Source organism: Polyodon spathula, chromosome 8 (genome assembly GCF_017654505.1).
Source record: "Polyodon spathula isolate WHYD16114869_AA chromosome 8, ASM1765450v1, whole genome shotgun sequence".
NCBI lineage: Eukaryota > Metazoa > Chordata > Actinopteri > Acipenseriformes > Polyodontidae > Polyodon > Polyodon spathula.
The window spans coordinates 5964565-5990420 of NC_054541.1; the positions used below are offsets into that span (position 1 = coordinate 5964565).

At 40.1% G+C, this 25856-nt stretch overlaps 1 protein-coding gene and 1 long non-coding RNA gene across 3 annotated transcripts; one reads left to right on the top strand and one right to left on the bottom strand.

Annotated features, from left to right (window-relative positions):
- Window positions 1-264: 264 nt before the first annotated feature.
- LOC121319240 lies at window positions 265-21202 on the bottom strand. Its single transcript, XR_005950688.1, has 3 exons — window positions 21119-21202; window positions 16125-16277; window positions 265-302 (listed from the first exon to the last, which is right to left on the bottom strand). It is a non-coding gene; the product is annotated as an uncharacterized LOC121319240 (long non-coding RNA).
- Window positions 19642-24918, top strand: LOC121319239 (peptidase inhibitor R3HDML-like). Of its 2 annotated transcripts, none has more exons than XM_041256457.1 (6): window positions 19642-19787; window positions 21053-21370; window positions 22166-22284; window positions 22890-22992; window positions 23081-23196; window positions 24122-24918. In XM_041256457.1, exons 2-6 carry the CDS (start codon window positions 21098-21100, stop codon window positions 24246-24248), a joined length of 738 nt encoding a protein of 245 aa, XP_041112391.1. In that variant the 5' UTR covers window positions 19642-19787; window positions 21053-21097; the 3' UTR covers window positions 24249-24918. The 2 variants fall into 2 exon arrangements, with proteins under 2 accessions (XP_041112391.1, XP_041112390.1); XM_041256456.1 differs by lacking the exon at window positions 19642-19787 and adding an exon at window positions 20229-20604.
- Window positions 24919-25856: the final 938 nt, after the last annotated feature.

Consider the following 25856-nt stretch of genomic DNA (forward strand, 5'->3'; position numbering starts at 1 on the left):
TAAGAATGCTTTCAAAAATAGACATGTTAATAGTTTATATTTATCAATTAACAAAATGCAAAGTGAATGAACAGAAGAAAAATCTACATCAAATCCATATTTGGTGTGACCACCCTTTGCCTTCAAAACAGCATCAATTCTTCTAGGTACACTTGCATACAGTTTTTGAAGGAACTCGGCAGGTAGGTTGGCCCAAACGTCTTGGAGAACTAACCACAGTTCTTCTGTGGATTTAGGCAGCCTCAGTTGCTTCTCTCTCTTCATGTAATCCCAGACAGACTCTCATGAAACATACCTGTTTGCTATAAAAAAAAAAGTGTTTCTTTCAAAATGCACAGCTAAGACCTATATAGTAAATGGAAATGCACAGCAGATGAGGTTTATGTGATATGTTGTTAGCTGCTGTCGCTGCTGTAGCTCAAACCCAAGACTGTTGTGTTTTCTCTGCAGCGGAAGCAGAGGCAGCAGCAATGTCAGGGGTAGTTATAAAACAAGAAACAGCCCCCCTGTCACCAGGTGCAGTCACAGCAATTCCCCCAGGGACAGCAGAGCTGTCGCTTGAGGGGCCCAGAACATCGGAAGACACTACAGCTGGGTGTTTTGCTGGAAGAACAGATGGAAGCAGAAAGATGCAGTTCCTAAACAATATACAGCACCGTGAAAAAGTATTTGCCCTCTGTCTGATTTTCTGCATTTTTTTGACACTGAATGTTATCAGATCTTCAACCAAAATCTAATATTATATAAAATAGACACTGACTGAACAAATAACACAACATTTTGATACTTATTTCGTTCATTTATTTATTAAAGAAAGTTATGCAATATCCAATGTCCCAGTATGAAAAAGTAATCAACCTCTTAGACTAACTGGTTACGCCACCTTTAGCAGCAATAACTGCAACCAAATGCTTCCTGTAGTTATTGATCGGTCTGTCGCAGCGCCATGGAGGAATTTTGGCCCATTCCTTCATGGAGAACTGCTTCAGCTAAGTGACATTTGTGGGTTTTCAAGCATAAACTGCTTGTTTCAGGACCTGGGTAGGTCTGGACTTTGACTAGACCATTCCAAAACTTTAAATTTCTTGTTCTTCAACCATTCTGATTTTGCGCAGTGGCTTTCTGATGGTGGAGTCATGAACACTGACCTTAGCCGAGGCGAGAGAGGCCTGCAGATCCCTGGATGTTGTTCTAGGGTTCTTTGTGACTTCCTGGACGATTTTATGCCTTGCTCTCAGCTGCAAGAGATCCAGGCTGTGAGGGCCGAGTTAGGCCAGCTGCGAAGTGTCGTCCATGATCAACTAAAGGAGCTGACCTCCAGTGTCTTAGAAGTGGCTAACGTATTACGCCAGCTCATTCCCACCACTGCCCAGCACAGAAAGGGGAACCCCCATGTGTGCATGGCTTTCTTGACAGGGGGGCACCTCTTGAACAGCAGGGATGGGTCCGAGTGTCTTTCCCAGGCACAGAGGAGACATCTGCCCAGGTGGACTGGATGGTCTTCTAAGAGAAACTTAAAATACCTTTTCATAATTGAGCCTACCCTAACCTTTTTAATATATTTTGGTTTTAATGTATTGTTTTCATGACCCTGAATCTCAGTATATAATATGTCTGTTTGATTTATTCAAAATGGATATTTATATTTTTAAAAGGCAACTTTACAAAAGTTTATTGAAGCAGTGTACATTTATGTTTTTTCCTGTATTACAGTGATATGCCTTTTGTTGTAGAATGTAATGTTGTACATTTAAATACATAACCTTTGTAAGTTATTGCTGAATAGAATGTTTATCTCTTAGTTTCCCTTAAGATTTTGCCTGTGTCAATGGGATTGATGTTACACCAATAGGTGGCAGTCTAACCTATGAGACACTCAAATATTTTTTTTTTTATTTCTCAGTTCATCTGTAAGTTAAAGTAAACATCCGTGTGTTGTCTTGGTTAAAGAACCACCTGCCAATTGAGTGCAGTACAATGAAAGAAAAGACGTTGATGTCATTTGCAGTATAAATGACTGGTTTTGTGAACGAGCACAAGAGTCTGCACAGCATATAGTTAGGATGTGCAATGTTAGGCTTAAACCTGATGAAGCTTAATTTGACCTTCTAAAATTAGGATTGCATGGGGTCACTCAACTTATAAAAAATGTAGTTGTTATCAAAGATTCATTAAGTCTTGTTTTATAGATCCAGGATTTACTTGCAAGGTAGATCCACTTTTTTAATTAGTGTAATAAACTCAAGTATAAGAAAATATAAAGCTTTTGACTTGGATAGATATGATTGAATATAACCTGATTTAACCTGCTTCTTTTTTTCCCCCATGAAATTTAAATATTTAACGAGAGATTTTGACCTGGAAACATTAGAAACAGCTGAAAATCTGACCCTTTCTGTGAGGGTAACGTCACAGCCAAGCTTTTCCTGGTAGGGAGAGAGACTGAGACAAGAAATCTGCGGTGAAGCACTAGTGCTCACATTTAATCACCAAGACAGTACACCAAACAAACAAACAAACACATTACACAAAAGACAGCACAAGGACCAAAACAAAAGCTCTACAAAACTCAGACATAAACACAACACAATGACACAAACCTTCACCTCTATTACCAACATTAACTCTTAACATTAACACCATTTTTCTACACCTGTGACTGGAGCCTCATTAATCATTACTCCAGCCACATTCCCATGTGTTCTGACAGGGAGGAATTTAACCCCCTCCTTGCCAACCCCCCTCGCGCCACACACACACACACACACACACACACACACACACACACACACACCTGTGCACCGGCAGGGCTTTCTCAATGCCACACTTACATATTAGAGTTTCTGTTTTTTGTTCAACTGGAGTAATCAAATAAATGGTTAAGTTAAACCAAACCATCATAAACCCATGCTTTTTAGATCTACTGTACAAGTACATTTCCTGCAAGTTATATACTTTTTGTCCATTTGAAGACCACTATAAATCCCTTATATCCATGCTATCCTTCATACAGCAGTAATCTTATACTAATGGAAACCAGAAGAACATACCTGGAACAATTTGTACATTTTAAATGTCTCCTGATGCTTTTGTTTCTCTCCCAGCTTCCAAAACTTAAGACAAACTTGGCAGTACATTTCAAAACAGTTGAACTCCTATAATCTAAACTAGACTATACAGTCTGAGTAAATGACAATTGTTAGGCGAGAGCCAGGAACATCTCTGTGTATTGTCGTTGGTTTATTGAGCTGCGTTTTGAATCAAATTTTATGAAAATTCCTGTGCTTCACTGAAGCTCGCATTTCTGGAGATTAAAAACACTTGTAAATTATCAAAACAATGGCGATTATAGACCTACTTTTTAACATTGCCACATACAGTGAAATTAGGCTGAATGGAATTCCGAGAGGTGTCTCGGGTATGAGTTTTTAAAGGAGGTGATATGGAGAATACAGCACGCTAAGAACAGCAAGTGGCACTGGTGATGTCACCAATAGGGTTTCTCTGTGATGCGTCGTGGAATACAGGAGGTGAAATGTGCACTCTGATTGGCTGAAAGATCCTGCACAGTCTATAATAAATATTAAGAGATAACATTGTTTTAAGATGGTGCTCACATTGGAAAATTCTTGTGGCGATAGATAATTTCTGCAAATATACACTAGTTCCATTAACGGTGATACAGCTATAGTAAATATCTGATTCATGTCTGTCACTTGTAGGCACAATTCCCAATGGACACACACTTTAATTTTTTTGGTGGTGGTATCAATGGTATATTTCTGTATTTACAGTGTATATATATATAAAGGAATCACTCAAAAAACTAAAAATACAGATTTATTTTAATGCCAATTTGAAGTTCTGAAGTGAAATAGTTTACTGTTGCCAGTAAACATGTAAAGATGAGAGTGGCTCTCCTTTGCCGGCTTTCATCTGGGATTCTTTTACCACTCCGAATTCTTAAACATGTTACAACTTACACTGGTGGGGTGCCATTGCTTATTGCACTGAACAGCATGTGCAGCTTCACCCTGTCTGTGTATCTCCTTTACCATGTCGCCTGGCAGACAAGCAAATAGTCTAAACTGAAGGAGAATCCCATAAAATATAAAAAAATGAATTCAAATTGGCTATTTCTCAGACATTTCAAAGTCTCCACTGCCCTATTAATTGGATACCTTAATTAAAGTGGTTCTGGCTGAACAAATGCAGTCGGTGCACATCAGTCACGTTTTACCGTCCTTGTATTAAGAAACAAATCAATTCCCATTTTATATATATATAGATAACAAATTAATGTACTTACCTGTCACACGTGATTCACAACCCTGTCACCAGTTTTCTGACACAAAGTCCATCTCTTCAATGTTACAATTTATTTGATCATCCGTCACAGCCCGTTGGTTTTGTTTTTGTTTTATTTCTCACATGCCAGATGTTTCCTTTCAAGTTGAAGATGGCCACCAAAACATCGTTATGGGATATACGCCTGCCTATTGGTAGTTGTCATTGAGCTCTTTCTATCAAAGCTGCCCCCTCCCCTCGGTGACCCCAAACGGCCCCGCCTACCGAGGGTACATAACCGTCATGCAGGGGAGCCTCGCTTCTCAAGATTGGTACGGTAAGACCTCTCTGTGTTGCACTGAGTCCTTTTTCTTCTTAAAAAGGGCTGCATAAGTTACTGCTAGTTCCCCTGCACTTCATTCTGAAATGTATTCTGTTTCTAACTATCAGCACCTGCTCACTCCACGTGTCAGGCTGATTCTCTCTGTCTGTATGCTAACAGTAAGTATTATTGTTAAGGATTAGGTGTGTTTTTCACCCTTTCTTACTTGGGAGAGCGGTGTTACTCCACAGGGCTGGGCCTGTCTTGTCCCCACTGTCGAGTTAGCCCACCAGCCTCCTGCGAACCGCAGGTTGGGCCTTGTTTTGATTCTAGCTGTGCGTCCCCATGCTTGCGCAGAGGACTAGCTGCAGCTAGGCTGCTTACAGCCAGACCAGCCGTATACTTCTCACCGAGGCTCCTCATTGTGGAGTTGAGATGTACACAGCCCGCGTTGGCCTTCACCACATGTGTAGGTCTTACAATCAAGCAGACAGTGTGCTGTCCCCCATCTGTACTGAAATATTTAACTGTTTTTGTATTAGTGTGTTATAAAGTGTTGCCCTGTCCCCCTATTGTACGCTACGCGCTGCTCAGGTGTGTGACCACGTGGTCAGACTAGGCACCGTGCATAGCTGCCCCGGTGTTTTTTAATATCACGGTGCGTGAGCCTCAGCCCGTGCTACTTTGGTACCACGGTGCGCACGGTGCTTATTGACTTGCTGTACCGATACAGGCTAGTGCACTGTTGCTGCACCGTACTCGGTGTACGCGGTGCACGCAGTGCGTGCGTGCCTGGCGCTGCACGGTACTCTGCAGGTGTGCACGCAGTACTCAGTGCAAGCAGTAGCCCGGTGCTCGGTGCACATTAGACTCTGTGCACACAGTGCTTGGTGCACACGAGACTATGATGGGCAGGGCTGGTTTCCATGCCTGTGAGGCCTGTGCGACTAATATCGCACAGAAGGACAGGCATAGCATGTGTGCGCTGTGCTTAGGCCCAGAGCACGCCTCCTCAACCCTACAAGGCTCTTGTGGCATCAGCGTGGCTTTTCAGCCCCGAGTGCTGGACAATTACGTGGAGAGAGTCACACGGGGGCATTCTTCGTCCCCCACAGCGGGCCCCTCCCAGCCACGCCTCCCGACGCCATCACAGAGCCCCTCTGGGGGGATTCCCTGTGTACAGGCATCTGTGTCCCCCCCCAGCCGCTCCCCATCGCCTACGGCTAGATGGCTGCAGAAGTCCCGGCAGGCGTGGGATATTATGGACATGAAAGCCCAGATCGGCCAGATTATGGAGCTTTTAGAGAGGCAACAGGCCCCACCGGCTCCAGCCATGGGCCCCCTTGTGGCGCCCCCCTCACCCCCTGTGCCGACCGCAGTCGCTGTACTGCCCCCTGACTTCTCCGTGGGAGAGCAGGGCGAGCGGGTCTACCGGGCGCTTTGCTTGGACGAGGACACGCTCTCTATTGCCACCTTGTGCTTTCCCTCCGGATATAGAGGTCGAGGAGGAGTCTGAATTCCCTGTTGAAGCACCCCCTAGTTCTGAGGTTTCCTCAATTACTAGTGTGCCACCACTGTCATGGTCGGTGCCCACGCTCATGGGGCGCGCGGCGGCATACCTACAGTTCCCCTGGAAAGCGCAAGCAGAGCCACGTTGCTCCATCTTTCGGCCACATGACATGGCTCCCCAAGCTCAAACCTTCCCAACTTTCCCTTTTTTTATGAAGAAGGTGCGCTCCTCCTGGAACCACCCAGCCACAGTGCCGGCTCAGCTGAGACACGGTTCTCCACTGGTCTCATTGGAGGGGGTCAAGAAGCTGGGCCTGGCCAGATTCCCCCCCCCGTAGACTCCACCATCGCAGCCTTGGTCAAGGCTCCACCGGTAGGAGGTATGCCCAAGGACCCTGTGTACCCGAACCTGCAGTGCAGGGTTACGGAGACACACATCTGGAGGGCTTATGTGGCGGGGGCCCAGAGTACCTGCTTGGCTAATACATCCAGTATGCTGGTTGAGTATATGGATGTCGTTTTGCGTGACGGCCCTCGGTGGCCACAGAGTTGAGATTATTATCGCACACGTTGCTCCAGATCTTCGGCCTGCAGGGGCAGGGCCTGGGCCGGAGCCTGGTGGGCCTAGTGGTCATGCGCAGACAGCTGTGGCTGTTGCAGGTGCGGGTGCCTAACGCTGATAAAGCCGTGCTCTTGGACGTGCCTATATCACCAGGCCATACTTTTGGCCCAGCAGTGGATGAGATCCTGCAGTGGTCTCTTCGGGAACGTGAGGCGTCGAGGCAGGTAGCCGATGTCCTAGCCCATGTATGGACCAGAGCGCTCCTTTACGCGTTCCCGCTTCTGCCATTACTCCCGGCCTTTCTCGAAAAGGTCCGGTCAAAGAAGGCGTCAGTTATCCTAGTGGCGCCCAGGTGACCAAGGAGAATCTGGTTCTCAATCCTGTACCAGCTATTGAAAGGCCTGTCCTGGGAGATTCCGCATGGCCGAGATCTCCTCACTCAGACGAGAGGCACACTTTGGCACCCGGAGCCGGGCAGGCTCCAGTTATGGGTCTGGCCCCTGAAAGGGTCCACTGGTCAGCCTTAGGGCTGTCGGACGCGGTTGTGGGTACTCTGCAGAATGCTAGGGCGCATTCCACTAGGTCGTTATACGCCTATAAGTGGAAATATTTTCAAGATTGGTGCCGTACTAATGGTCACGATCCAATCTCCTGTCCCATGCCTGTCATCTTGCAGTTTCTGCAAGATTTGCTTGAGGCTGGTAGATCACCTTCCACACTGAAGGTATACTTAGCGGTTATTTCTGCTTGCCATGCGCCTATTGACTTAGTGTCCCCAGGCACACATTTTCTGGCAACCCGGTTTCTCAAAGGCGCTCGGCGGTTGAGTCCTCCTAGGAGGGCTACTCTCCCCTAATGGAGCATTGAGATTGTACTGGAGGCTCTCACAGAGGCCCTGTTTGAGCCTATATACTCCATTGAGTTGAAGCACCTGTCCATGAAGACAGCCTTCCTCTTGGCTATCATCTCCACAAAGTGGGTTAGTAAGCTGCAGGTGCTGTCTGTGCATAGCTCTTGCACGCGTATTTGGGATGATGGTAACAGTGTGTCACTGCGTGCAAACCCTTCTTTGCTCCCCAAGGTGGTTACAGCCTTTCACATGAATCAGTCTATGGAACTTTCATCCTCCATCGTTTGAGGATAGGAAGTTCAACCTTCTCAGCCCAGTTCAGGCATTGAGACCAGCTCTTCATCTGCCACGGAACACTTTTGAAGCAGCGACTGTCGCATTGGATTGCAGACAGTCTTGACTGCATATAATGGTGCTGGCTTACCCCCCGCCTGGGCGGGTAGCCGCACATTCCACGAGAGGTGTGGCTACGTCATGAGCCCTCTTTCGAGGTGCCTCCATGGCTGAGATTTGTGATGCGGCTAGCTGGGATACGCCGCATACTTTTTCCAGGTTCTATCACCTAACGTGATAGATCCATCATTGCCCTCTGTGGGCACTAGGGTCCTCGAGGTTGCACGCTTGCCCTGCTGACCTTGGTTAGGCAGGGCTAGAAGTCCCTCATATGCTGCCGTTCTTTTCTCCCTCGCGACGGCTCTGGTACTCATTTTCCCATAACGATGTTTTGGTGGCCATCTTTGAATTGAAAGGGAACATTAGTTTACCTACCGTAAACCTGGTTCCCTGAAAGATAAGATACCCACCAACCGCAAGGTCGCATCGGTCGACATCACGGTTTCGTCATGAAAAGAGGGTGAGGCTCCCTTGCGTGACGGTTATGTACCCTTGGTAGGCGGGACTGAGGGGGTCACCGAGGGGATGGGTCTATCGGCAGCTTTGATAGAAAGAGCTCAGTGACACCTACCAATAGGCAGGCGTTTATCCCATAACATGTTTTAGTGGCCATCTTCTCTTTCAGGGAACCAGGTTCACAGTAGTTAAACTAATGTCTTTATTGTGTAGTTACACAGCGCTTCCTCCAATTTCACCTCACGAAAATGCAGCAATAACAAAGCGAACGAGACAAGCTACGTTAATGTAAAACACTTAATCATTAAACAGTTTTACATACTGTAATGTATATCTTTAGTTGTTTTTGTGCATTTTCATTTGCAAGTGAACTATGACGTTAGGGCCTTATCGAGCACTGTATTCTTCAATTTTGAATACTGACTTTGGACACTTAATAGTTTCCAGAATTGTTTTTTTATCTTTTGCTAAATTGCATTACCTTTTGTAATTTACACAGCTGTGTGCATGGGTAACATTTTTATTTAAATTTTGCTGTTGGATCGTTAATAGTCGTTAAATTCTGCAAATGGAATTTACATACTGCTGCAATACGTACCGGATTTAAAAGTATTTACTGTATTACAGTCCACGTCTCTTTTGGCAAGTGATGTTTTCAGAATCATATCATTCTGAATTAAAATACTTTTGAAAATATAGTACTTTATTAACAAAACCAACTACAGAATGGAAGCCTACTTATTTTAACAGTCCTTTCAGTTTCATTTTTAACATTGTGTGTGTGTGTGTGTTTGCTGTGGAGGCAGTGGTATTTGCACTTTGTGAGGTCATTTGATTACCTATATGGTGTTTAAAAACACACAGCTGCTCCCCAGATGGGAATAGACATACCTTTTCAAGAGTTATTTTTAAAATGAAAATTTAAAATATATGATATATATATATATTATATATCTCTATAGATATATATATATATATAATATTATATCTATATATATATATATATTATAGTATGTATTCATATATTGTATGTGTAGTCATCGTGTTGGAAATTTGCCCTGACGGTTACAACTAATTTCCCTGTGATTGGTTAAAACCTCATCATAGGCACAAAAATAGACTGCACTATTGCCATGACATCCCCCTGACATGTGATTGCTTCACATCACTGTCAGGCCTGCCTTTTTTCAAAGGAACTCCATTCACTTCCACTCCTAACAACAAGAGAAAATGGCTAAATGAAAAAAAACTGCTGGACAGAGATTCTGTGACTTTTCTGTGAAAATGAATTACAAAACGTACTACAAAAGAAAGATGCTCCAAACACTAAAATGGTGATTAAAATGTCACTGTCACTGTTTTCTGGCTTTCTGAAATTCAAAAAAATTCTGCTCAACAATGTAAACAAATATGATGGCTGGGGTCTAAACTGGGTTATGCAGGAGTCAGCAAACCAGACAGAGAGCTGTATGCCAAAAAGACTTTGATAGCTATGCGGTATGAACTTCAAAAACATTTTCTGTTATTTATTTATGTTATTATTGTATTTACTTATGCTGTATCAGCTATATTTAAAAATATATATATATATAGTCGTATTTACTATCCAACCTTGCCTCGCTTATTTTCTTGACTGATTAATATATTAAATATGTACTGCAGACCATAGTGGAAAATGAAATGCCCCTTGGGAAGCCTATTGTTTCCTCCTGCGGCTTTGGACATTATAGCCCCCTGTCAGTAACACTAGTCTTCCCTCGAGGCAATCATTATAGCTCCCTGTTGAAAACACTAGTCTTCCCTCGGGGCAATCATTATAGCCCCCTGTCGGTAACACTAGTCTTCCCTCTGGGCAATCATTATAGCCCCCTGTCGGTAACATTAGTCTTCCCTCGGGGCAATCATTATAGCCCCCTGTCGGTAACACTAGTCTTCCCTCTGGGCAATCATTATAGCCCCCTGTCGGTAACATTAGTCTTCCCTCGGGGAAATCATTATAGCCCCCTGTTGGTAACACTAGTCTTCCCTCTGGGCAATCATTATAGCCCCCTGTCGGTAACACTAGTCTTCCCTCTGGGCAATCATTATAGCCCCCTGTCGGTAACACTAGTCTTCCCTCGGGGCAATCATTATAGCTCCCTGTTGGTAACACTATTCCCTCGGGGCAATCATTTTCCACTATAGTCCTCTCCACTCCATATTTACTAATATATAGTATTGCTAAGGTGACCACATGGCTCCCTGTTCAGCTGGACAGTTTGGGGCAGTTCAGGCTTTTCAACAACCCAATGCATTCTGGTATGTTTTACTTGTCTCAGGTAACATTCTTTCCTTTAAGAGAAGCAGAACTACGCTTACCAGAATGCATTGAGTTGTGAGTTGAAAAGCCTGAACTGTCCCAAACTGTCCCGATGAACAAAGAGCCACATGGTCACTTTAAGTATTACCAATTATTACATTGTTGTTGCAGCTTTGAGTAGGTGAGAATAATATCTAATCAGAATAATGAAGATGTTTGGATGACTGAGTTTAAAATGACGGGGGTAACTGCACAGATTTTCTTTGCAGAGTAGTCTGAAGTGCATACATTTGCTTATCTACTAAAGTACTAGATATTCAAGAGCCTACAGTATGTTAAAAAAAATAAAACTGCTTGCCTTGATTTGCACAAAAGACACATTTTCATATACAGTAATGAAACTGGAAATGGCAGGCAGGTTCAAAAGATTTGAGCAGTTCTGTCTGTTTGCTGAAGAGGCCTCCAAAAAGCAAAGCTGCAGAGTGAATTCCAGTATTTCTCCATCATGCCACGGCTTTCAGAGTTCATTTAAGAAACTGATCCAATAGAAATGGCATTCAACAATTTACTGTCTGTGTCCTTTGGCACTTGCAACGTGTGATGTTATCCAGGAGAAAGAACTGAGCCTGCCCACACTGCTAACTCTAACAGATATATAGAAGACTGTCTTGCAGTGTGACAAGTGGGTGGAGTTCACTGATTCCACTGCCAAGCTACTGTCTTCAACCAAAAGTGCAAGGCTCACTGGGACCAGGGGAGAGGACACATGTCAGCACTGTGATTGAAACGTCAAACAGGACTTTAGTACCATTTCTTTTATGTTCGCTTAACGAAAACAAAACACATTTGGACCAGCAAGGATCATTTCTTGCTAGCATAGCATTCTCTAGACATCACATGATACCAATAGGCTTTTGCATGCATAGACACAACGTCTAGACTGAAAGAAGTGATGTCATAGCACAGGGGCTAATTGGCACTTATTTGATTGTCTGAGGCGCATCCTTTAAGTTAGAATTTTTCATATTCTAAATACAATTTAGGGAAGGTAAAAGTAGTTGTTCTCCCTCAGCCCACTATATAGAAATGTATATATTGTGTAGAATGCTGTATGATGCAAGCTGACACCCATGGTTACACAGCACCCTATACGATATATTTGTCTCTTATATTAAATATCAATAATGAAACAGCTCATTTTAATGAGGTGTAATTTCCATCTGCTACAAAGCATTCGATATAAGCCTTCTGATGCAAAGAAATTTCAGATGGCCTCATCACATCAAAATCAGGGGGTGCTTTATATTTTCCAACTATGAATTAACACAGCAGCCCCAACATGCCAACGAATCATTGATCTAGTGTATGCCATTAATCACTGACTAAAAACAGTTGCTATATGAAATAACCCATTTTGTTTTGTTTAAATGTGTAAATTGACCATTTAAATGTCTGATACATTGGAAGCATTCCATTACAACTGCAAAAGTATCTGACTCCTGTAAGAAATCAAAGCATTTGGTGCTACCATAGGTGCACTTTATAATTGTGCCAAAATGTTGTTTTTTTTATCAGATAAATTGTCTCAACAGTTTGCTGTATTGAGATATAATAGATTGTGTTCACGCTTTACTCAAGATTTTTAAGACTCGTCGTTTGAAGCATGCTTTGATTGAGTAACTTAGTTGTGGGAAAACTGTCTCCCTTGTTTCTTACAAGGATTTATTCTGGAGTCCATTCACCTGTTTAACATGTTGAAAATGATCTTTAATAGCAATGCAGTGGCACTGCAATAGCAACAGGGACATCTGAAGCAGAAGGATAGCTACAATGATACAAGTTACTGGTAGAATATTACCATAGTGGAAACATACCTGTGATCCATGGTTTCTGCTAATGCTGTGGTCTGCTAGTACACTGATACACTGGGATTATTGGACTGCAGTGCGACTAGAATCCTGAATTTCTAGATGGAATTGTTAACTTCTTATTCACATTACAACAGTACAGTGAAATGAGCAGAACATCAGGGCTAAACTTTTTGGTGCAGTGGTACACCCATCAGTGTTTAGATCCCCTATATGCCAGCAACTGAAAACGCTAAGGGGTTAACGTACAGTGCAAGAGGATTTTGATGTGAGTTAGTTTGCAGCAAGTATAGGATCTTTAGCAAATAGATTCCTGGAAATGTCCTAAGGAAAGGCCCCATTGTCACAATTCCCACTATCTATCACTGTGAAGGACTACATCACTGGGTAAATTTGTTTTCAGCCTGCCAAAACAATGTAACAGGCCCTGCTGACATGAACAATGTGTCATTACATGGTAGCAAGTGAAGCCAGTTGCCTGGATTTATGGTAAGTGACGTGTTTCATGCAGCAAAAGGCGTTGCTCAACGGTTTCCTGGGCAGGTGATCCCATATTGACTCTCAGCAGCTGTGGACCTTTTCAGTTGACGTTTTTCCACCGCATACACAATAGGTGTTTGTTTTACTCTTAATTGTCGACAACTGACGGATGAAGCTGTTTCAGCGATCTGAACTATGACAAATCAGTAGTTTACTAGTTTGTATCAAATGGAATACCGGTATTACTTTATTCCTTACTACTAGGAGAGAATTCACTGTAGCTCTGGGTTGTTTTAAAGACAGTGTACATGGGTCATTATGTAGATTTTAAATGTACAACTTCACATAAAATATATAGCAACACATTGAGTAAATATTTTGATCTGCCTGGTAGATACATATATTCGTATGAGTTTAACATGCAGCCTACAGCACTCAGTATTTCCAGGTGGTCTCTCATCCAAGTACTAACCAAGCCCAACATTGCTTTGCTTAAGCATTGCACGGTAAGTTCGATTTGAAGAGCTTTTTGCCGTCAGAGACGTTGCCCAGGGGTCACTACGAGGAGGTAGCTCTTCTTGACCCCCAGCCTGGTAGATTACATCTCTAAAAATATCCTGTCAATATCCAGTCTGTTCACTTGATTCCGTTGCTCATCGTGGTTGGTGTCTCATGCTTCTGATTAATCCCTTTTATATTGCCGTTCAGCATTTTTTCATGCCCTTCATATTTAGTGACAGAAGTATTAACTACTTGATAGAATTTGCATCGGTGTGTCTGCTATATTTAAAGTCCTCTTTTCAAAAGGATTCACTGTCATTGCTGTGATGGTAATAGTTCTCTTTCAATTCGAAGATGACCACCAATGAAATTACGTATGGGATATGCCTGCCCATTGGGTATGTATCGCTGAGCTGTCTATAGCAGAGCTGCCGATAGGTCCCTTCCTGGGATGATGCAGTCGGTCCTGCCCACCGAGGGGATAAAACTGTCATCCAATGGAAGCCATTTCTCTTTTTTTTCATCAAACCCGCGAGGGTGACCGATGTGACCTCACAGTTGGTGGTGGTCTTCTCTTTCCGGGAACCAGGGTTACGGTCAGTAACCTAATTGTTTTTTTGGTTTTTTTAGCTACCCCAAGTCTCGATTAAAGTCTCAAACTCTTTGAAAGGAACATGTGAAAGCGACAATAGAAAAGGATCCATGATAGACATTTCTGTCTATTGTGGGACCTGGACATTCTGATAGGGGTCCCCCTGTCTCTAGATCCCCTAGTTTTGAGTTTTGTTTGCCACAATACATTCCATACATATAACATGCTAGAACAATCATATCCCATTTGTTACTGCTCTTGTGTTTTCCGGTGGTAGTTTTCTACAAATATCCCCATTCCAGTCACTGTACTGATATGATTCAACATCTCCTAAGCACTCCTAAGAGGTTTGTTTCTCATTTTGCTAAATTAAATGCGGAGTTTTGAAAGAAACACGTTATAGCTAACATGCATTTTCATCTAAAAACATATCTGGTACTATACTAGATTAAGGAAAAGTATCGGTTTCTATGCCTCACTTGCACTTCCTTTGCCATTTCAACTGAGCAGTGTAATTAGGGTCAAAGCATGGTACTGACATGTCAGTCTATAGGGGAAGCAGCTCTGGTTACTAACAGGAAAGTAGCCATTGAAGAGGTGGGGACAATTCAGAAGAAATGACCAAGAAACTGCAACACTATCTAAAAGCAGAGCTTGCAAACAGACTTATTTAACCTAGATATGAAACCTAGGTAGATCATGCCAGTGCACAATGGGTAAGAACTATGGAATCATTTTGTTTGCTACAATCATTTAAACATGAAACTAAAGGCTGAGATGTTTGCCCAGAAGGTAGTCCTTACACCGGTTATTTGCAAATCAAAGGAGAAAATCCTACCCATATCAATAAACCTACCGGATGGTTACTGTAAAGGATCTTTAAACGCTGACCTGGTTGTCTTCCCTGGCTTTTTAAGTTTAGATATAATGTGCTAATCTATTGGAAAAGCTGGAGTGTTTTATATTACATTATCTGCCTGCTTTGAAGGAATGCTAAGTACAGCTTTTCTCCAACAGGTGAACCAATCCAAAGCCCTATAGATTGTTTAAAAGGCAGAGGGTATCTTTACTAAGGGGCAAACATTGGAAGAGTACCACAGTACTCTATTGGTATATTGGTAGTACTATAATGGTCCGAACCAAACCAATAATACTGTAAACAGTTTAATATTAGTACCAGTGTGCTACTGTATCAGGCCCATAGGGAGGTATTTGTTACAAAGCCACTGTATTTCCATGTCTGCTATTGTTGCTGTGGGGTTTCTTCAGGGCAATGCGCTGATATCACAATGCTGTTCTAATAAAATCTGAATTTATTTTACTTAGTCTTAAGGGGTAGTTTTCAGATAATTATTATTTCAGAAAATAAAGCCGGATTTGAACCCAGATGTTGAGAAGACCCTGTGCGCTGACCCACTGTGCCTCCCAGCCAATCCCTTGCAGCTTCTTTGAAGTAATCCTTGGAACAGCATGCGTTGGGTGTAGTGCAGACAGAGGCAGACCTGTTAGGCTAACATCATCTGCTTTCAAAGAGAACATTGCTCTTTCTTTTGAAACAAGGAATTAGTAACACTACTCTGAGAACTTTGTTTTTTTGTTTTTTAACTAAGGATTTCAAAGCACTGAACATGGTAAAAGGTCACCAGTGTGAAAGGAAAGAACAAATATTTGGTTGCTTTCATGCTTTATGGGATTGCTGAAGGGATAAGTCATGCCTTGGAAGTGTGTGTGCAATACTGTAGGTTGTTTCAAGTCAAAAGATTTGGACGATGGCAATGAAAGTACAAAGTAAAGACCCACACCTTGAGCTGAGCAGATTTGAATATGAGTACATTTAAAATGTGATTATGTATGATTATGTAAAATTTGATTTTGTAATTTAATAATACAATTGTTGTATACTGAATAATTACTAACATCTCCCTAAAGGTTAAGAGATGGCTGTCTTATACCATTTGGTGTTCCAAAGTGTTTCATTATTTAGTGAAAATCTGGTGAAACTCACCAAGCACTGTTCTGGTGATACACTTTTCTCACTGCTACTGTTCACATTATTGTGCCTGTTGATGTCGCAATCCTCTGCAGTCTTTGTCTTCCGCTAATCAGTCACCAGCTGCTTCCAACTGCATGTAGACCAGCAAACAGTTGCATTCTGGGACTGCAGGCCATGTGGAATAAAAAGAAAATAAACTATTTGAACATTATAACAAGAAACACCTGAAATAGCAGTATCAGGAGTGTAAGTTAAATAGTGAAATAATGAGGGAGTATATATATATATATATATATATATATATATATATATATATATATATATATATATATATATATATATATATATATATATATATATATACAGTACATTTCCATTGTATGGTTTCACAGATTCAGTTTTACATCATGTGTTTGTTTTCCCTCTACCGGTAACAGCACAACCATTTTTAGACGGGTCATTGAGAATTAAGAATTCACCTCAGGAACCTCTCACCCATACAGAGCAAGTGTGTGGTCTATTTTTGTAAGCCCCTTTTTCTGAATGCTTCATGGTCTGCAGAGTTCTTGTTTTCACATGACCGTCAGATTCCTCCCATTCTGACAGAATGTAGTCAGGTTGTCATGAATCAAAACTGTATGGATAGCAGAGAATATCACCAAACAGTAAACTGACGTTCTTGTATCTATTTCAGAGCTCTTTGGCTGAAAATAGCTTGATCTCTTAGATGTAAATAAGCCATTTATATCTGTCTACCCAAACTTTTTAGTAATTTTATTTTTACTTTAGTCTTCAATGGCTTCTGCATGTTGAAGTATTCTCTCATTTTTGGAACTAACCACAACATTATTATCGACATAATATTGATTAACAACACTTTGAATAAGTGTAATTATCATGTATTTATCATGACTCAAAATTGAATCAGTGCCATTTTTCTCCCCAGTTTGGAATGTCGAAGTATGTTCTCTCACTGGAGAAACTCCCCATAAATTCTCAGGAGACCTGAAAGTCAGTGGGTGTCTCTGATCCCAACACCACACCAATCGCCTCCAATCCCAGGAGCTGCTGACAATTTGCCTCCAGAACCTGTGGAAAGCCAAAGCCAATGCAACACTTCCTGTGGAATCCCCAGCCAAGAACTTATGTGCTCCCCTGACTTTATGACTCACCCTGCACACTGTGTGGTTGTGCCTTTATCAGTGAGACTATCAGTGAATCCTGACCCTAAAACACTGCATTTTAGAATTTCACTACCCATTGGCAAAATACGTTTTGCTCAATTTAAATCATGTGTACAGGGGGATCATCATTTTGAAACTACAGCCTGTAACCTTTGAGCAGCTCATAAAAACATATTTATGCACAGTGGTTTAGCGCTAATATACACAACACCATTAATGAAAAGATTGATTCAAGATCATATTTTTTTTTTTTTAACTTCATTTTTATTTGTGTATTTCTGAGTCATCCTGCGTACCCCCTATGACTCTTAGAAGTACCCCGAGGGGTACGCGTACCCCTTGGTTGAAAACCCCTGGTCTAGCTCATCCTTTTCCTCAACAATCAAGTTAAAGTAAGATGCCAACATCTTGTCTGTGCAGTGCAAGGCAGTGCCAACATCTCTCTTTTTCATTGGCCCTGGGCAGAGTTCTACCAGCAGGTGCTGTGTACTTTGGCATGCGCTGCAGTCTAGGGGTACAGTATATTACACCTGGCACAAGAACAGCCCTGAAGCAGTTCCTGGAATCCAGGACGGCTGGAAAAATGCTTACTAAGCAGTGACTTACAGGAGGCCTACATTGTAAAGCACAGGGACAAAACACTGAGCCTCTCTTTATCATACAACTAGTGTGTAAAGACCTGCTTATTTAACTTTTCATTGTGAGTGTGTGCTGGGAACCGCAGCTGTTCCACTTTCTACAAACTCTAGAAGCTTTTAACATGTCAGCAAGAGTGTAAATCACCCCAGACTTTTTTTTTTTTTAATATTGATTCAACAGTAATACTTTATAATATGTGTTTGAAGTGTAATTGCGATATTCATTAACAAACATTTATACAATTGCATTTATAATTGCAATTAAAGCAAGCCAATAGGATCTTTGATCTTTAATTAACTGTACTTGTAATTCAAAACTGATTTTGAATCGATACCTTTTTCAACTGTTTTTTTAGGAGGGTTGTAAGTTTATTCTCAGATTCAAAAAAACTTTTGTTTTGAGTGAAAAGCATATTTAAAAAAATTATTACAAAACACTGCACATCATGGTAAAGTAAGGTAAATGTAGTACAACCATGGGAAAAGCATGGGAAAGCTGCAAAATGACAGTGTACATTTACTGTAGTAAACAGAGTTATGGTGATGAGCTATGTTTACATCACAGTAAAAATGAGTCTGTTTTCAGAATACAGCATCAACATGTGATAACACTATGTAACACAATTTTTGTTCCTGGGTAGTAAGTGTTATTTCCTAATTGCTTATGCCTCAAAAGTATAGAAAATGGCTATTATTCCCAGGACCAGGACAGTGATATTTCAAAATATCACTATTTCCAATGGGAAAACGGGCAAATGTGTGTCTTTTTGTTCACATAAAGTCAGAAAAAAACAACATATGAATCCAAATGAACATGTATTTGTACTAAAGTAATACAAAAATGACTACAAAAGATTTAGAAGTGGGTAGTTTTTCGAGATTTACGATTACGAGATGTATTTACAGTATAATCGTAAATCTCGAAAAAATACATGTTAATTTGGATTCATATGTTGTTTTTTTCTGACTTTATGTGAACGAAAAGACACACATTTGCCAGTTTTCCCATAGGAAATAGTGATATTTTGAAATATCACTGTCCTGGTCACAAAAGCAAAGTTTGTGGGGAATAATAGCCATTTTCTATACTTTTGAGGCATAAGCAATTAGGAAATAACACTTACTACCCAGGAACAAAAATAAATAAATAAATAAATTGTTACACGGTGTAACCTATCCACTCACCATATGTTCTGGTTTTCCCACTCCAGGAGGTGACAACCCTAATCAAGATGCAGATGTCAATGTTAATCAGTGTTGACGGGAGACTGGTAACGCCGGTCTGTATGTGAACTCTATGTAATTGCATGTCTTTTCTCTTGTTTTGCACAGCTGTGAGGAGACCAAGATGTCACTGTGAGGCCTAAAAAGCACCCTTCTAGACACACAATCTAGCCCAGCAGCAGTCATCCTGTACCAGCATTCCATTATTTCTAAAAGAACAAGCTTACTCCTGTGCAGACATCATATCATTTGAGTTATAGATAGGAATTGAACTTTTCGGTTTTTATTATCCAAAGCTCTACCTCCCTTTGAATGTTATTTCTAGTTGTTAAGCTACCTCTTAATCCTAATAAAGAGGAAACTACTAATTAAAGACTGGGTTTAAGATTAAAAATATATATATTATTTGCTACAAATCAAGGTGATTGTAAATGCTGGACTTGCTATCAGTGTACACTCTGTACTGGGTATTTTATGCTGAAAAGAAAATCTGTCAGGACAACTCTGAGTGAAAATAACAAAAGCACATCTATAAACTAGGCGACTGCAAGAACGAACAAGTAACGTCATTTGTCAGGTCTGTTTGAAATAAAAATGAAGCGAAACAGAATCAAGGCTTAGATAAGAAGGTAAACATAGTAAGAAATGACACTGTTTTGTAAGGGACGTCACGTGATCAAAATGTGCTTTACCATGCTTGTCAATGCTTTACCATACTTTGCAAAGCTTTTACAATGATAAACCACTGTGATTTTTTTTATCATATAATTACATTATCTTTTAAATGAGAATGCTAGAAAATGAAATGTACAGAATATTATGATATTTTTTTAAAAATATCTGACTGATAATTTTAAACAGTATCCAACTGTTTCTTTCCTTCTTTGAATTGTAAGTACAGTACTAACTCTGCTTATATTTGCATCTAGAATAACATATAACATGTAAAATATCACTGAACACCAAACTGGAATGCTTTTCTTTTAATTCTGCAGCTCGTCTATCTATCTATCTATCTATCTATCTATCTATCTATCTATCTATATATATATATATATATATAATGGATTGAAATGTATACAATAAAAGAGAAACAGATTTGTGGTTATAAAATGGATTTTAGTCTCTATCCATACAGTGTGTGTATGTTGTTGGACAGAATGTACCAGCAACGTCAGTCCAGGAGGAAAGCACATTGCAAGCATTGAGGGAACTAAATCAGTTATCTGTGTTTTTTAAACATTAAGACACCCCCATGGGCAGAGTTAAGATCAAGGTTTGTGCGTCAGATGCCATCAAAGGGCTGAAGGAGTTGGCTAGGTTCAATCTCTGCCACATGTGTCAGAAAGGGCTGTTTGCTAAGGCTAGTCTTCAAGTCTGGCTCTTGCATTCTCACACTCTGTCTCTCCCTCTCTCCTGTCTAACCCTCTTGGATGACTGCTAAAGGTATGTTTCTCTCTTTGAAAGGCTGTTTCTCTCACATCTTACTTGACTCAGAGAAAAGACATGTGCTCTCTAATCTAGTTTTCAAAATAAAACCATATTCATTATTTTGTATATAACTATAACACGTTTGATTCTAAATGCATTAGGAATTCTAAATTAGTGTTAATTGATATAATCTGTTTTTAATGTCTTTCTTGAGATAGACAATTGCATATAAGTGCTGTTCATATTTTAAATTAGGTAAGCCTTTATTTTGAATTGTGTTTTTTGATGAACTCATTTGAAGTTTGAATGCACCACCGGTGTGTGTCTGTGTGTGTTTCTAAAGTTAAGTCTACACTAGTATTTTCTGCACTAACCTGTGCTTGGATTTAAAAGAAAAGGGGTAAAACGCTTTTTTTTTTTTAAAGACATGCACACTTCATTTTAGATTACTGTTCCGTTTTAGCCACTTTGGAGCACCCTACCCTACAAACACACACCAAAGAGGAAAATGACTGATGCATATATCCACCTGTATTTCACTGGCATTGTGTTGTGGATAGTACAGAACTCCAGCTCCATCGTCTTGCCAAACGCTACCGGCCTGCAGCGTCCATCCAGCGGTGCTGAAACAAACCTCGAATTCAGAGACTTCCTCAGCCTCGGCGTTCCTCGCAACAGACGAAAACGCTACATCTCCTCCCGAGACATGGGCACGCTTTTGGACTACCACAACCGGGTGCGGTCACAGGTACTCCCCCCAGCGGCCAACATGGAATACATGGTAGGAAAAAGTAAAAAACAAACAAACAAACAAACAAAAAAACGTCAGCTTCAGGATGTTTCTTACTTTGTAACTAGTTTTGTAGCATCAACAGGGGCTAAAGCATTACAGTGGACAGGGTGTGAAGAAACGCAGCGTTTTGATTCCCTCATAGACGAACTTAAGAGCTGGTCAGAGACAGCGTTTTGAACTTTAAAAATGTAAATGAATCAGAGATTTCAAAAAGTCAAAGTTCAATTGTCATTTAAAAAATAAGGAGGTAAGTGCCTTAACCTGTTTGTAGATAGATTGATTATATAATTAACATTTGTAAAGTCTGTACAGAAGCACGATGAATCATATATAAAGATTGTAAAACGTATTAAACCCCATGGCTAACCACAATAAAGCTTGGAGAATGCATAGTTTGTGAGCAGGGAAATGTGGTAAACTGCAAAGCTACTGTGCAAATACATCATGGCGAACTTATGAACGGAAGCAGACTTTCTCATGTTATAAGGTACAGTAAACCAGCTGTTCGTTTTCAATGAATGAATACTGCTGCTATGCACATTTTATTCACATGTTTTTTCAAATAGGTAACAGTTTAATGCATATTGTTGGTAATAATTTGCTTTGTACTGTAAATGGTATTCCACTTTTCATTTAAGACTTATCACTGTGAATCTTTGTGGGAGTGGAGAGGTTAATCTTTCACGTCCCAAAGTCGCCTACTGGACATGTTACACATTACAAAGCGTGACCTAACAACGTATTAACCAGACAATTTGAACATGTTTTGTTCTTGTCTTGCAGACCTGGGATGAAAGACTGGCAAAGTCTGCCGAAGCCTGGGCAGCACAGTGTGTGTGGGACCACGGCCCCCCTCAACTCATGAGATACATGGGCCAGAATCTGTCCATTCATTCTGGGAGGTAAACCAAGTCTCTTCCTTTCATTTTTGTTGGCATGTCACCTACATTTCTTCCTTAAGTAAATCATGGTTAAAAATCCACATTTTATCATAGACTGCTGAAAGGTTTAAAGAGTAAATCCATTCATTTTATTTTGTTTAACTCACCCTGTACCTTTTGTATGATCGCAATCAGACTGAGTTCTTGCGCATATATTGGGTTTACTTTATTGTTTCTGTTTTGAGGATTTTTCATCTAGACTGAGGAGCTGCTTTTTAATTCTAGTTGGATTCTAGTTGCTATATATATATATATATATATATATATATATATTATATATATATATATATATATATATATTGAGAGAGAGAGAGAGAGAGAGAGAGAGAGAGACTTAACCAAAAGGTAAAGACATTGAAAAAGTGACATTTGGGTCTACTAATTCTTTAAAGAACAACCCTCTTCTATGAGCATTGACTGTAGCTATTGTCAATGTCATCTTTCATGAGCACTGTGCAGTCCAGTCCAGTAAAATGATCAGAGGATACGGAGAAGAAAAGTCTTACCCTCCAAGTTACACAAATCTTCTTTTTAATTATGAATGGATTTGTCCTGTTTGCTTCCAGATATCGCTCAATCATTGAGCTCGTCAGGTCATGGCATGACGAAAAGCAATATTACTCCTTTCCCAATAAGTGCAGTGGCTCTGTATGTACCCATTATACCCAGGTAGGTAATAAACCCTGAATTCCATTCTGTGATCTGATTGCATTCAAAGAAACCATTTTTCTCAGCAGTATTTCAATTCCTGTTCCAGATGGTGTGGGCCAACACCAATAGAATGGGGTGTGCGGTTAACACCTGCTCCAACATGAATGTGTGGGGAAACAGTTGGCGCCGTGCTGTGTTTCTGGTATGCAACTACTCCATTAAGTGAGTATATGAATCTTGATGTTATCCAGAGTTATCTTGTAAGTTATGCCATTTAACTGTTGTCTTTTTCACCCCTTTATAACCATTTCAGAATGGTTCATAGTTCTTGTGCTCTCATATTAATTTCATTTTTTCAACGTTGCTCAAACAGGTTCCAGTCTCTGTTGCAGGCCTCTGTTGTTTGGTCTTTGGTTCTTGGTTCTTGAGAAATCAAGTGACACTGTGACCTTTCAAAAGTCAATAACAAGGCACCAGTGACATATTACAAAGCAACAAAGGCCTGCAAGCACATTGGCAGTCAGATAGATAGAGCGATGTAGAAAGGTGATCAAAAATATACTTTTAAATACAGGTATATTACCAACGTGTACTTACCATTCACACGATTCTGTGATTGTATGTATCAAACTCTGTACATTAACAAGATGTGCTTAACAAGGTCATTTTCCTGATCATATACGTTATTTGTAAGCACATGCAATAAAAGTTAATGGACCTGAAGCTTAAAGTGTATCCTAAAATCTTAATATTAGAGAAACAGGACTCACAATTGGAATAAAAAAAGGTAAAAGAGAGGTCAAATAAAAACTGTGAACATTGCATTTGTATCAATATCCCCTTGGACAACATTTTGTTTTTAATTTGATTGTTAGAATTTTTTTTTTTTTAAGTAAACTGTATCGAGGTGCAAGAATTTGCCATGCCAAAACATAGACGCATCATGTTATGTGATAGAACCGATGTTAATGGTGTCAAAGAACCAATCCCGTCACAGAAGGAACTTTTACCTCTTTTAACTCTCATTACAATCAATCAGTAACTTTAACCATGATTTTATCATTTCTAAAATAGTAGGATCTACTAAAATACTTGCACTTATGGCTTCCATTGTTTGTTTATGTGTTTCTCCATTTTCTGTTGCCAGGGGTAACTGGGTCGGGGAAGCGCCCTACAAGATGGGAAGGCCCTGTTCTGCCTGCCCTCCAAGTTACGGAGGCTCCTGCAGCAACAATTTATGCTCTTCAGGTTTAAAATCCAATAAAGTTAACTGATTTTAGGCTTTTTGTACTGTAACATCTCACATATAAAGCCACAAGATGGAAGAGGTGCTCAGTTTTGATATTGTGTGTTTTTAGTTTTTTTAAAAGAAAACATTTTGAAACTATTATCAACTTTTCCTTCCTGTATAATAAGGGCGCCTATTCTATTAACTTATACAATTTAAATATGGCAGCAATTGACCCACTTTTATTATGAAATACAATACAATATAGTGAAACCGTGTTAGAACAAGTTCGTAGTACATTGTTTAGGTCATTAAGATAGATCTCATAAAGGTACAGTATTGTCTAAAAGGAATCTCTTGTAAGGCATCCAAGTGTACAAAGAAATACCACTTCAAGAAATGTCACTGTTTCTGGAGTTCAGTTAAGGCTAAAGCTGGTTTTCCAGTCCAACAGCAAGCACCATCTAGTGGACACAATCAGAAGATACTAATGCAGGTATGCTAACAAAATAAAAGATTGCGTTGTTGATCAAAATACACCTGCTGAAACATACATTTAGGGATTTATAAATTTGTTATACAAAACAATCATCCCTATTTATAATTTCAACTTATTTTCCATTGCTTTCTAATAACAGGCTGTATATTTTTCAGTGTTTTTAAATTCTCAATTTTACTTTTTACGTAAGTTTTGATTTAAAAAAAAAAAAAAAAAAAAAAAACAGTGTGGTTTTATTTCATTATTTATTAGTAGTTTGAAAAACGCCTCTATAATATTGTTTTATTACATGTGAACTGTACATACACTATGTTATATCTTCTGCAGTTATTACATCTGGATAACCAGATGTTTTTATGTTGCACTGTTAAGTTTGTATTTTGTTTGTTTTAAGAATAAAGGATTTTTTTTTCTTTTTTTTCTACATGATTTTATCATGTGCAGTTGATTATAATATATAGACCATTTTCTGTAACTTGTCCAAATATATAAACGTTCTTACGTAATGGGTGGTATTTATTGGCAAAGCCAAATGCAGATACATATTCTTAAAGCTTTCGAACTCAGAATAATGAATAATGGCTTAAAAAGCACTTGACATAACCGCACCCAGCTTCTTCTTTCACATACCTGTGTGTGTGTTGCTTCATGGTGCTTTACACTATTGATAAGTTAACTTTGACATACTTTCTGGACTGTTTCTGAAGAAGTGGACACAGCTTACAGACTGGTGAATAAAATGTCTTATCTGCCATTTCGCCCCCATGCTGCAATTGAGCATATATGATTTTTGACATGGCTGTAAAAATGAGATTCAAGTGTGAAGTAAACAGGAGGTTATGCAAAGTGCATGCAACTAAAGAGATAGCTGTGTCCAGATTATACTGCTGTGTTCTGCAAGCATGTTTTAATCAGGTCATTGGTTATTTTGACTGGCCTCAATCAGCAGTGATCTGCTGATTTTAAGTTACAGTAAAGCACTCTTTAGTTCATCTCAGTTAAGATTAAATCTCACTTTCCGTCAACATTATATTACATCTGGCTTTTCATCATATTTCAACTGAATCTTGTTTTGTTGTCTCGCACTATACTGAACCGCTGGAGTGAAACTGAGCAACACAGCACAGGAAGTGGTTTCATACCAGGAAGAAGCAA